Source organism: Varanus komodoensis, unplaced genomic scaffold, assembly GCF_004798865.1.
Source record: "Varanus komodoensis strain SLA01 unplaced genomic scaffold, ASM479886v1 scaffold5, whole genome shotgun sequence".
Classification (NCBI taxonomy): domain Eukaryota; kingdom Metazoa; phylum Chordata; class Lepidosauria; order Squamata; family Varanidae; genus Varanus; species Varanus komodoensis.
The window spans coordinates 857,977-870,914 of record NW_025336087.1 but is presented as its reverse complement, the minus strand read 5'-3'; the positions used below and the strand labels follow the sequence as shown (position 1 = coordinate 870,914).

The following is a 12,938-nucleotide window of genomic DNA, read 5'->3' as shown; positions in this document are numbered from 1 at the left end:
ACACTGAAATAATTAATTGTAATTGTAGCCTTCCCAAATTAACAAAAAGGCAGCACTTCCAAATTAAACACCTACTCCTTAACTTTTTAATTCCTGCAGCTTGTGAAGTCTCCAAGCCTCCCAATTTCTCATCAGCTTTCTTGCCCAGCTCGGCAATGTTCTTGTATAAAGAGACTTAAGACCAATAAAAACCGAATGTGAATATAATAAGGGTCAGAGGCTAGACGGAAGAGCTGGAAACGCTGCTATCCTGGCGGAACTGACAGACAGCACTGCGCCGCATCAACATATCTCTTGATGTCCGTGCAGGACATAAACTACACCTGGTCCATTCACAGTGTGGCTCAAGAGCAACCCTGCAGCTGTGGGGAAGTCCACCTGGGAGATGTGAAGGCCTTCTTCCGCACCAGCATATAGCCTCTAAATCTGGAGTTTCCATGTGGCCTTGGGAACACAAGGAGCATCCATCTAGGCCAGCATTGTCTGCTACAATGGACAGTGGCTCCCCAGAGTCTCAAACATTTGCATTCCCCATCATCTGCTGTCTGCTCTCTCTAAAGTGCATATGGCAGGGAGGGGACCTACAAGCTTCTGAGCACCAAGCAGGTGCCCTACTACCCTATCATACTAGCTGATCTCCATAAAGAACAGAAATCCACAATTTTGAATTCTCCAGCATAAGCAAAATGCTGTGCTGTGTGAGGCTAAGCATATGGAACTTTTAAGGCCTAAACAGGTATTCCTTTCAGATCAAAAGCCTATGCATGTTTAGATGTGGGCAGTAAGGTCTTACAGCTCCCAGCAATCCTCAGCCAGCATTGCTGACCAGAGAATACTGGGAAATGTAGAAACTTTTTCTGTCTAAGCAAGCTCAGACTAAAGAGTGCTCATCAGTAGCACATTCTCAAACTGGGAAGAGGTGAAATGTGGGGTACCACAGGGTTCTGTGCTGGGACCAGTACTCTTCAACATTCTTATTAATGATTTAGATGAGGAAGTACAAGGAAATATTAAATTGGCAGATGACACAAAGTTGCATGGAATAGCAAACCCCCTGGAAGACAGAGATAAGATACAAGGTGATCTTGATAGGTTCTGCTGGGCAGAGAGCAACAGAATGAAATTCAGTAGGTACAAATGCCAAGCCCTCCACTTAATAACAAGAAACCAAATTCATTGCTACAAGATGGGCAACACTTGGGTTAACAATACTGCAAATGAAAGGATCTTGGGGTTGTTGTAGATCACAAGCTAAATATAAGCCAACAATGTGATACAACTGCAAAAAAAAAAAAAAAAAAAGAGAGAGAGAGAGAGAGGAAAACGCCATGGAATTCCCTGCCATGGAATTTTACAGTGACTCTGGAGATCATCATTTACCCTCAGAAGTGTACTGTTATCCCATAGCTTCTTCCATATTTTTTCTTACTACAGAAAATGCATTAAGAAAGGTGGAACAGTGATTCAATGTCTTTGATCTGTTAACTCTGGGTTCCCTCTATCTGGAAACAGGCAATCTACTTAAACTGCCATACCATTTTTCTAATTATGACATTTTCTGTGGAGAGTAACTTTCCCCTATTATATTAATCAATCATTTCTGTATTGTGTGTAAGTGTCTTCAACACTGCTTTTTGCAGTGGGAGGCATCACATTAATTAATTAATAATACTAATTTTTAAGCATTGTGGCACTCCTCCCTAACTTACCAGCCCCGCATAACGGACTTCCCTCCTTTCCAGCGAGAGTAACACGATGCTCCTCAGACGAGATGATCAGAGCGCCTTCCTCCCGTTGCTAAGCGACCGTCTCCCCTTTCTCACCAGAGGACCGACAACCGCACTACCCTCACCCCGCAGTCGGCAGCGGGGCCCTTATTGGTCACCAACCCGTTACGTCACGCGCTCATTTGCCGGGCCGGGCCTCCATTGGGCACTCTTCCTCGGGCCACGCGGCGTCATTTTCTCACACCATGTCCCCCCTCCTTTTCCCGCTTCGCTCCGCTCATTGGCGGAAAGCGGAACGAGGGGCATGCTTGGGCGCGCCGCTCTATGATTGGCTCCAGGGAGCTGCCGCTCATCGTATTCGAGCTTCTGCCTAGGCGGCGGGGCTGGTTTAAAGGCGCATCTCCTGCCGCCGCGGCGTTCCGTTTGGAGAGAACAGCTGTGCGAACGACGACTCTGCATAGGACGAGCCATTGCTGCACACAGGTAGATGCGGGCTGGAGGGAAGAGTGATGGTGGTGGTGGTGGTGATGATTGATGATGGTGCCCCTATCTCTGTCCAGTGTAAGAAGAGCCTGGCTTGGTATAAATAGGGGTATTTTCATCTTCGGAAGGTTTCCTGTGCATCTCTACTCAGTAGGAAGGACTGCTGAGTTTAGTGGGATTTACTTTCAGGTAAGGTGCATAAGACTGCAAGCTAAAGCTGAGAAGGCACCTATAGCGTGTTTGGGGATTTTCATTAGGGTTGCAGGATCTGAAGCCAGAGCGGGAGCAGTGCTGTATTTATGAGGGTGTGTTCTATGAGGACTTCCTTTTCTTCTGTTCATCTGCCTACTTTAGGGAGATCGCAAGATTCCATAAAACAGGAGAATGGAAGGGCAAGGTTCGACTAAAAGCTTGAGGGCTCCGGAATATCATCGATCGCATTGCCTCAGCCTCACACAGAAAGATCCGTTGCTCACGGGTAGTTTGAGGTTATAGGAAACTTGTGGGTTCTCATCCCCCGTGCCCGTGCCCCAGGGGGGCTAGTCCTCCTTGTCATGGCAACAAGTGGAGAGAGAAGTGCAAGCTTGGCATGGGAGGCTGGCCAAATGATGGCTGCAAGCCCTGGTAGCCACCGCCCTATAATTGTCGTTAAGGTGTCAGTCTCAGTTTGCCTTTGACTTTCTCTCTTTTTCTGTGTAAAAGGCTCTGTGTATTTGATCCAGTAATTTTTTATTTTTTATTTGCATTTTCATTCTCTAACACAGAGGGAGCAGACGGTAGATCTCAATTCCCAAAAGCCCCTCCTGGCATGGCCAATGGTTAGAAATGCTGGAAGTTGAAACCCAAAACATCTAGGGATCTATTTCACCTCTCTCTGCTCTAAGACACAGTAGGGCAGAGTCCGATTCTGATGCTGATAGCCTGGTTTTTCTAGACTAAGGGAAATTGATTAATGGCATCCTCCAGGCCTAGCACAGATGTGTCTAAGACATACCAAGCCAAAAATTACTTGCCGGTTAATTGTACTATCCTACACACATCTTCTGAAAAGCATGTTCCACTGAGTTCAATACTTATTACTCCCACATAAGGAAATATAGTATCACAGCCCAAGTTACTATTATTTCTAATTGATCTCTGAGAAGGTGCTAAGGCAAAGTTTCTGGGGGAAAATTTTTCCTAGCATTTGGTTGGCTTGTTAGGCCCTTGTATCTAAAGAAACAATTCATCCTTCCAAAGAACTGGAGTTGGTGAGTTATAAAGTAATCAGCCAAACATTTGTAATTTTTGTCATGCTACCTCAACAATTAGAAGCGCAAGTCTAACGTCCCCCACCTTGCCCAGGCAAGTGGCTATGGTTTAGGCATTGCGTAGATTCTGCCTCATGGCCAGAATTGTTTCTGTTTTGAGGCTCTGCATTCCTTGTCTTGGAACTGGACTACAATTTTTTCAGCAATTCATTATGAGGTTAAAAAAAATCATCTCTGATTCCTGCTCCTGGGAAGTCCTATTGCAAAAATGAACAACACCGCTAATTCTTTGGACTAATCAATGTACCAGTTCAGATAAAGTAGCTTCAAGCTTAAAACATAGGTCAGTTTAACTTGCTTGGGAAGCACATTTAGGAACAACTGCAAGATAAGACTGTGAACGGGTAGGACAAGCGAGCAAGAGTTAAGACTTGATGTATTTCATCTTAAAGGCATGCCTTTGTTCTAAGAAATACATTTACCTCTCTGAAACAAGTGGGTGTTCTGTATCGGTAGTGACACATTTATGCCACAGCAGTCAGTCAACTTGTGAAGTCAGCTTCATGGTGGCCACTAATAAATTCTTTCTTGGCAACTCTACTTTGGGGATGAAACCTATGATTAGGTACTAATAGCTCCATAGGAAACTCCCTGATAAGTAGCGGAGATACCTATGTGGTTTCATATGCTGTAGCTAAAGCATGTGACACTGGGTGTGTTTTGTATGCAAATGAGGAGAGGGATGGACAGCTACTTAGCCAAAAACACATTTGTTAAGTATGGCATGAATTTTACCAGCCTGTGCAGGTATTTTTCCTAGGAAGCAGGAGCTTTGAGATTTGACTTATTGTAAACAAGCCACTATAAGGCAGAATCTCATCTTTCAGATCAACCATGTTCTGGGTTCAAGCCAGCAAAAGTTAAATCTTGACTAAGGCCTGAGGGAGAGGGAAAACCTACTGTCTAAATCCTACTGCTTCAGACAGTAGGTGGCAACTTGGATGATGAAATGTTCCTCCAAAACAAATAATCCCTGCAAATGGAACACTTGATGTCAGGGAGAAACATTCTAAGCAGCGCCTTTCCTCAGGCATGCTTGTAAAACGTTATTTGTAGGAATACTGTTTTATCACAGAGCAGATTGTATCCAGTAAGCCCCACATACAAGCTTAGTGCAGACCATTCCACACATAAGAAGTTCTTATAACACCACTCATACAGCTGCAGTTCGATTTTGCAAGAGGTATGCCCAGTTTACATTTTGTTGGGACTTACTTCGGAGGAAGCTGCTTAGGATTTCACTGTAGGTCTTTGCAAATCCATCTGATTTTCTCAATGTGGTCTGGTCAGTGCTATCATTTTCTGGATTGTGCTCTCTGCCTCTGCAGAATGCCAGAGAAACTTGTGTGTTATCGCAAGCAATGGCAGAGTATACTCTAATGTAGGAAAACTAGCATGTCAAGCTATAGCAGTGCACCTTTACATTTCATTGAACTCAGTGGGGAAGGCCCTGTGTGTTTCTTTCCCATTGGAATCAACAGGATTTAAATCTGTCCAGCTGTGGCAGCCTTATGCACCTGTCTCTTCTCTTGGACATGGTTTGCTGTTAAATGGCCAAAAATTAAGCAGGATGTAGGAGCTGTCACTACTTTTTCTGTAACAGATTCACTAGGTAATGCTCAATATTGTACCAAAAATCCAATTTCCAATACTTAACTATTTAAGGTGCAATCTTATGCCAGTTTGGATGGGAAAAAAGTCTACAACTTCTCCATGGTGGCTGGGACATGCTAGGAATTAAAGCTTTTTTCCTGCCTAAACTTGCATGAAGTTGCACCCTTCATCTGATTTCTACAGTGTACTATTTTTGCAAGTGATTGCAGACATTGCTTTGAGATTTTAATACTTTTTTCTCTATTTGTTTGGGTTTGAAAAAGTGGGGCATTTTCACATCAGCCTCTGTATTCTAATTACATGAGGATGGTAACACATCTTACAGTGTCTCTTGACAGGACTTTTAGAGGGGGGCTGGCATTCTTTCAGGAAAAGAAAAAACAAAACTTTGAGGAATTCTCAAAGATTAGTGGATTTAGTGTGGCCTAAGGTTTAACAGTACAGATCACACATCATCTGAAACATGCAATTTTGTACCTTTGAAGATGACACCCGTCTTCCCACATAAGATTTTACTGCCTGAAGCTAAAATGTTATATCAACCATAGCTGCCAAGTTTCCCATCTCAAAACTCTTAATTTTGATGTGTCTGAATTCTTTGAAAGATTGCATACAGTGCTTTATTTCTAGGCTTCAGTATTCTGTGACTGCCTAAGAACATGAGCTGCAAGTAGATAAAATGAACCTCCTTAAATATTTGTCTGATAGCTGAAAGAATTTAGTAAATCTCTCATAGTGGAATTTTCTAGGGTGGGCTCTTGCCACCTCCAGGTGAAAGGGAAGGGGGGGACACAGTTTAAGGTCCATTTGCCTGAGTCTCCTATAGCAGTTATGAGCCAGGCTAAAGGTATGATAAGTGTAGGTGGGATGTGAAACAATGATAGAAGGCAGGTGACCTAAAACAATGCAGCTTATGACTACTACAGGCTGTGAGAGTGGTGGGGGTGTTTCCAGTTCTCAGGAGTAAGTGAAAGGGTAAACAATTTAATTCATTTCTACAACTTAGAGCAAAGCCTACCTGGGGTGTGTAGAAAGGAAACCCTACCAGATGGAAGACAGTGACCTCCTGTGGTTGTTTTCTAGTGCTATAGACCTGAGGTTTCCTATATTAAACAGAAGACTTTTGAATGCCAATTGAGTGGACCACAGAGTCAAGCTACCATAAGTTAATTATGACTAATAACTCACAGGTATAATACTTCAATGGTTCTGTCTTTCAGATACAAGCTACTGAAAGTGAGCTTGCACCTTATGACTCCCTGGCCCTGGTTTATTGGCATTCTGCTGTTCATACCTTATTTATACTAAACTTCCTTCCTCCTCCTTTCTTCATGGAGCAGAATGCCACCAAAAGCTTTAGGCTCCCTCCAGTATCAGCAGTGAGTCTAAGTAGACTGGTTGTTGGAGAACATGGGTACATCCTGCTGGTAGGTTTCCTCATTAGCAGCTATTGGTTGGCCATGGCGTGCATGGAATGCTGGGCTGGATGGCTCTTGCTCTGGTTCAGCTTGGCTCATCTCGTGGTACTTGAAAGATGAACACAAGCATCTCGGTACTTGATAGCTTGTGCAGACCAGTCTCCAGCTTGAAGCAAGGCAGATGGCTTCCTACCAAATGCAGGATTAAATTCTGGCATGTCACTGCAACAATTATATTGCCTCTCCCTCAAGATTTTTGCAGCATTTCCTGGTATAACTACTCCTGAAATGTCATCCAGTGCATTTAAGTATTCCTCAGTGATGAATGGTGAGGAACTAGGGTCAAGGTGTTGCACCTTGGAATCCAATTTGTGCAGGCCATTTTTGATGTCTTTTGAATGAACCAACTGGACTCCATCAAAGCAAACAATTTAATTCTATACTGTCCAGTTGTGAAAGCTCTCTGGGCAGTTCATAACAACAGAAAATACACTATAACATTTTAAATAGTTAAGACTACAGTATAAAATAAAAGTGAGAATTAAAGGAAAACCTACAGTACAAGATAGTGTACAAAAGTAGTTAAAATACAGTACAGAGAAATTTAGCAAACACAATTTACAAGCAAACTCAGTCTACTTATTAATAGCAGCAGCAGCTTCTCCAGTGAGAAAGGAAGATCAGCTGTCCCGGGACTAATGAATGAGTTATTCTGCCATTTTGCTAACTTTTTCGCTTGCTCAAGACACTTCTCTTGAAGCAGGAGATCTGGCTGCTCAAGTGAGTTTCCGCTTCCTAAAAAGAGCCCAACAGCATTTTTCCAGCAGCCCCACTGGGCCCTGGAGGTTATACTGTGTTTTGGTAGGATGGCCACTATGAGTGACACTAAAGGGGAGGCCAAGGATGCTTCTTTGTGTATGTTTTCTGAGGAGCACTTGAAATCAGGGTGAATTTGTTTTAAGTCACTAGTCAGACTAGATTTAAATCATGGTTTCTACATAATTTGCACACATGCCTACTTTATTCATAGGTAGAAGAACTTGATTAAAATATTCCCAAACTGGGTCTGTTTTATGCCCTGCTGCCATTATAGGTTTTCTCCTCCAGGGAAAGAGTAATATGATACTGTATACAAAAGATCAGGCTGTACACAAAAAGATCCAAACATTTGTAGATTATTCTGCTCAAAAGATTTCACTTTTACTGCTTGCCCCTCCCTCCTCACACTTAGCTTCTTGTGCTGAAGGGTTGAGGGTTGATTCTGTGTAAATAGATTTGTAAAGGAACAATGGGATTAATTTTTTTCCCTTAACTCGGTATGTTTATTTTATAACATTTTTGTTGTGAAGAAGAGGCATGTGATCTCTGTAGACACAAATTCACAGTTTTGAGAAGTGCAAAACCAAGCATCCCTGATTATATCTTCTAGATAGAAAAATTGTCCAATAATCTTATAGAAACCTCTGGAAGTGCATGGCATTGTGAATGGATTAATAGAATTCATTTACAAAAAAAGTTAAACATTGCACAAACACACAGCCTCATGCTATATAATTAAAAACTAATCTTTATTTCTAACCTCTGGACTGTAGTATATCTGAAATAGAAGGCTCAAAGAGCATTTTATTTAAAAATGCAATTTCAATCAAAAGCTGATTTAAATTTTAAAAATATTTTTATCCACCCTGCTTAAATTAGCACTTTGGCCACTTAGAACCTGCATTCTTGGGAGTTAATTCTAATAGTGCTACAGTTAGCTTTACAACATGTCCCTTGAAGAGTGGGGAACAGAAGCTGATTTGGGAACAACTATTCAAATGCTAACTGACAAGTGGAAGACAAAATAAGAGATGGGTTGACTGTATAGAGGAACAGCTACAGGCTTTAACTCAGATGAGCTGAGCTGGGCTGGCATGGCTACTAAACTTTGACGGGCGTACACAGGGTCACCACAAGTCAGAGATAAGTTGAAGGCACAGAACAAGAGAAGGTATGGTGAGGAGATTCCAACCTGTTTCAGGGAAAGAAGGATACACTGCCATTTTCTTTTTGCAAAAGAAGCCACAGTCAAAGTGAAGGTGGCCCTTCTGGTGTAAAGGTCACATTCATTAACACCAGGTCCCTTACTGGGAAAACATCACTCATTCAGGGTTCTGTTCTGGATAAAGATGATGACAGGAGATGTTTCATAGAAAGCTTAGTAAGGGAAAAGGGAGGGAAATTGTGTCTCACCTAGCTCTGCCTGCCAGGTTCTTCTGGGAGACAGCAGGTGAGGGCTGGGGAGCAGGCAGGGATGGAGCGGCAACAGTGGAAGAAAACTGTTTTACCACCCAGATGCTCCACCTTGCAATCTATTAATTTTGAGTCTGTGCTGCTGTGTTTGGGTGACCAGAACAGCATAGGGATTCTGTCCATGGACCATTCAACTCACTGCTGAACAATCTCCTTTCTTAAACTAGGCAGGCCAAGCTGAAGGCTGCTGCTGAGTCATCCCATATGTCTTGTCCTGGGGTATTTCAACATTCATGTGAGGTTGGTCAGGATATCAGGTCCATTGTGGTCTTGACCAGATTGCTAGAGAAGGGAGAGCAGGACAGTTTCTGGCTCACCATGGACAAATTGCTTCATTTTTTGTGATAAATTTATTTGAATTCACTTTGAATTGACTCCAGAATTAGGGCAGGTTAGAGTATTGTAACCTTGTCCAGCTTTAATTTTTTTTTCAGCTTGTGTGTGTGTGTGTGTGTGTGTGTGTGTGTGTGTGTATATGCCCTCCCGCCCCTTGAGATCAGCAACAGATGCCCTCTCCGGGAACCCTCTGTGAATGATATTAGGAGGGTGAGTACCCGGAGGAGGGCTTTCTCTATGGAATGCGCTCCCCAGAGAGGTCCACCTGGCGCCGTCGTTATTTGTTTTTCGGCGCCAGGCTAAGACCTTTTTATTTAAAACTTATTTTAATTGTTAAATTATTGAATTAATTAGGATTTTAAAATTTTTAGCCAAGAATGCACCGGGGGTTTTTAAACGATTTTTTTATTGTTATATTATCATTATTTATGTATGTATTTATGTATTCTTTGTGAGCCGCCCCGAGGCTTTGTTGCGATGGGGGCGGCATAGAAATGTTTTAAATAAATAAATATATTGCAAAGACAGGGACAGAAACAGTGACGGCCATCATTTGACTCTTTGATGATTAAATTGGCTAACTACAGTGAATCAAGACAATGGATAAAGGGAGAGTGATAGTAGAGAAATCAGTCAATACAGAATGGAAAACAATGCATAAGAGGAACTTTTTATGAGACAGAAGTTGCCATGCAGATAACAGATACTCTTCCTCAAAATAAGGTTAGAAATTATGCCTTTTACCCACTGGTACTATGTTTGTGACTATGGCTGGGATACTGACGGAAAAGTGGAGAGTAGGCTATTGCTTCAACCTGTTTCTCACAGGCCAGGCACGTGTTTGAATGCAGGCCTCATAAAAACAAGCAGGATTTTTCATCTGAATCACGCCTGACATTTTGTCATGTAGCCAAAAGGTTGAGTGCAGGTAAGTTCACTTTCTGTACCTTGTTGCTGTAGCGTACCACTCTTATTTGCATATTAATATACATTATAGGTAACACATTTTATAATCCCTGTTATACCTTTATAATTAGCCAGGCATGCTGATGGAACCTTCTACAGACTTTGCAAAGAAACTTGGTTATTTCTTAAGATGTGGCAAGTGTTCCCTTTCATAGCACATTAAGAAACTTGTATGACATAGGCTTGTGACTGGAAGCACACGGTTGACAAAATTCAGCCACAGAGGCTTTCTGTATGACAGCTATATGTTTGAATGTGATTAACCTTTCATAATGAAGCAACGTCTTTCTTAAAAATGGAAGGAAAATGGTTTTTTAAAGGTTTATTCTTAAGCAGAGGTATACAGGCAGTTCATATATTTGAACATCCCATAATCCACAGTGGGCTGCTTGGCAGACAATATTGTATGACCCTGGGGACCATGCGTTATGTGAAGGTTGAACTACCCTTGAATAAACCCAGTGTCACGATAAGCTGTGGCTGCAAAATCCCACCCAGCACGCATGGCACTTTACCATGGCTACTTTACCCATGCAAAACCAGGTCAGCGGTTTGGGTCCAATATAAGCAACTCACGATTGCGTTCATGGGAAAGTTTGATCTAGGGGGGAAAGCACACTGGTGGAAGTTGAGTTTTGTTGGTTCATCCCCCCTTCCCAGTGGATCTGCTATGAGGGCTGGGGGCCCCTCTGGAATGATGGGGACGGTTGTTCAAGCAGCTGCAGAGAGAGGAGAGAATCAACAAAAATTGCTTCCTTTTAGACAGCAAGTGCATTCCAACTGGAATTCTGATCAGATTCTTCTTTGGCTGTCAGAACAAATACCTGATCCAACCCTACTGGTTTTAAATCTTACACCCTGCATTTACACTTTCCTGCTGTAGTTTCTTCAAGAGTTGTTACCTGCTAAAGCTGTAGGCACTGGACAGCTGAAGGTATTCTAATACACATCCTATGTGTTTTGTACATTTAAATCAGCATTACATCTGCTGATTGCATCAGAAGCATCATTCAGACACATAATATCATGTGCTCACTTTTTTCTCTTAATGAAGTTCAATTTTTTGTTTTCAGTTCCAACCCACATTTTTATAACAGTCAGCAAAAACTTAAGCTTCTCTAATTGTCAGTGGGGGTAGGGAGAGACATTCTCAAAATCTGAGAAACCAAACTTGTGTTCCAGGCATCAACCCAGCTCTGATGCAATTTTCTTAAAAAAAGACATCCTGTCAGCTGGGTTCTACCTTGAAATCCCAACTACAAAACATGGATTAAATGCCCCTGATGGTTTCCTGAAATTAAGGGGATTGTTCAAAAATCTATACTGATGCTCATGCATGTAAGGCAAGAAGAGAAAAACACATTGTCATGCAAAAGGAAGATTACCGTTCTCCAATCCCATAACAAAGCAGCAGGTGGCTTGAAGGCTAAAGGTCTTCCCAAACTCATCTCTTAGATATAAACATTGTAAATGAAGTCTCATTTCAAGTAACTTCCATAAGAGGCACTTTTGGTCACAGCTGAACTAATCAGCTTTGAGACTGAACTACCACAAAGAAAGCACCACATCATAATTGCTCATTATACCGTTCCACAACCGAAGCTCTCTGGGCGTTTTATAACAATTCTTAAAGCAGACAATATTGCAATGGAAATACAAAATCAGAAAAATAGAAAGAACCCGAACAGCATTAGCTACTTGTGAATAATATTGCCCGGCATTTCGACGGTGCAGTTTTGCAAGTAATTTAAATCTTATCTGCCTGGTTAGGTCAGCTCAGGGCCAAGCAAGCAAACGGGGCCCCTCTGTATACGTCCCATTTGTGGGTGTACACCTGAAATATTTTAAGCGCGTGTACCTTAAACGTGAACTGCACATACGTATCGGGAAGTCAGCACTGGGTGCTAGGCCTGCGTTAAGCCGGCGTATCGTGTTAAACAGCCTTGGCGGCGTGTTGTCTCATTGCAAGGTAGGAGAAAGGTGTAGGAACAGAAGCACACGCAACACTTTTGTACCGTTGCCACCTCCTTTGACCAGTCAGCGAAAGGGCAAAACGCAGAGCGAGCGGCGCCTGCTCGCGCCTCTTCCATCGATCCACGCCGCCTGGATCTCGTGGGACTGAAAGTGGCGCATGCGCCGGGAGCTTACTCGGCTGCCGGTGGGAGGGGTAAGAGGGAACGCGCACGCGCCGTTTCCATAGGCAGAGGATGCTGCGAAGCCCCTTTTACGAGAAAGGGCGTGCCGCACGGGGACGGAGTACGTCGAGCGAACGCTGTGGGCGGCCGCTTTGTGAGGGCGGCGCGCATGTCCGCTCTTGCCTTCAAGGTGACAGCGGCGCTGAGAGTCGGGAAGGCGCGTGGGGCGCGCATGCGCGCCAGCTTACCCCGATGCGTGCCTGAAGATCCGGAGCCGGTGATGGGATTTCACTGTGTGTGAGTGGCCGGAGGGCGCGGGCGGGGGGCCTTCCCGGAAGCAGGCTAAGGACGGCTGCGCTCCTTCTGGCCGTGTTCTCTGAGGAGTTGTGTCTGAGGGTTGTCGACAGGCGCGAGGGGCTGTAGTTGGGTAAGGGTGCTGGTGCTGGTGCTGGTGCTGGAAAGGGGCCGCGGACCGATGGTCTTCTCACCCCCTCCCCCCAGTCATGGCAGTGGGTGAGAGAAGCTGAGGCAAAGGGCTTTATGCGGCTGAGGGGAGATGGAAGAGTGTGTACTATCAGGAAAGGTCCATCTGCGAACTGCGTGGTGAAAGAAAGCTAGGGGGAGGCGTCTCCAGAAGGAAATTGATCCTTAAATGCT

The 12,938-nt window shown here is 43.6% G+C and overlaps 1 protein-coding gene and 1 long non-coding RNA gene across 4 annotated transcripts in view; one reads left to right on the top strand and one right to left on the bottom strand.

Annotated features, from left to right (window-relative positions):
• The first annotated feature begins 2,159 nt into the window (after nt 1–2,159).
• The window catches only part of HMGCS1 (3-hydroxy-3-methylglutaryl-CoA synthase 1), a 29,321-nt gene continuing 18,542 nt past the window's right edge, over nt 2,160–12,938 (top strand). Inside the window, exon 1 of one of the 3 annotated variants that reach the window (XM_044446219.1) lies at nt 2,160–2,210. Coding sequence is in view for 1 of the 3 variants with exons in the window: in XM_044446215.1 (XP_044302150.1) it covers nt 12,514–12,578 (65 nt within the window). In the remaining 2 variants the exon portion in view is untranslated. Of the gene's footprint in view, nt 2,211–12,485; nt 12,579–12,598; nt 12,709–12,938 lie in introns of those variants that run through there. The other 2 variants (XM_044446215.1, XM_044446218.1) reach the window with 2 other exon arrangements.
• Nucleotides 10,454–12,244, bottom strand: LOC123031356. Its single transcript, XR_006416277.1, has 2 exons — nt 12,005–12,244; nt 10,454–10,865 (listed from the first exon to the last, which is right to left on the bottom strand). It is a non-coding gene; the product is annotated as an uncharacterized LOC123031356 (long non-coding RNA).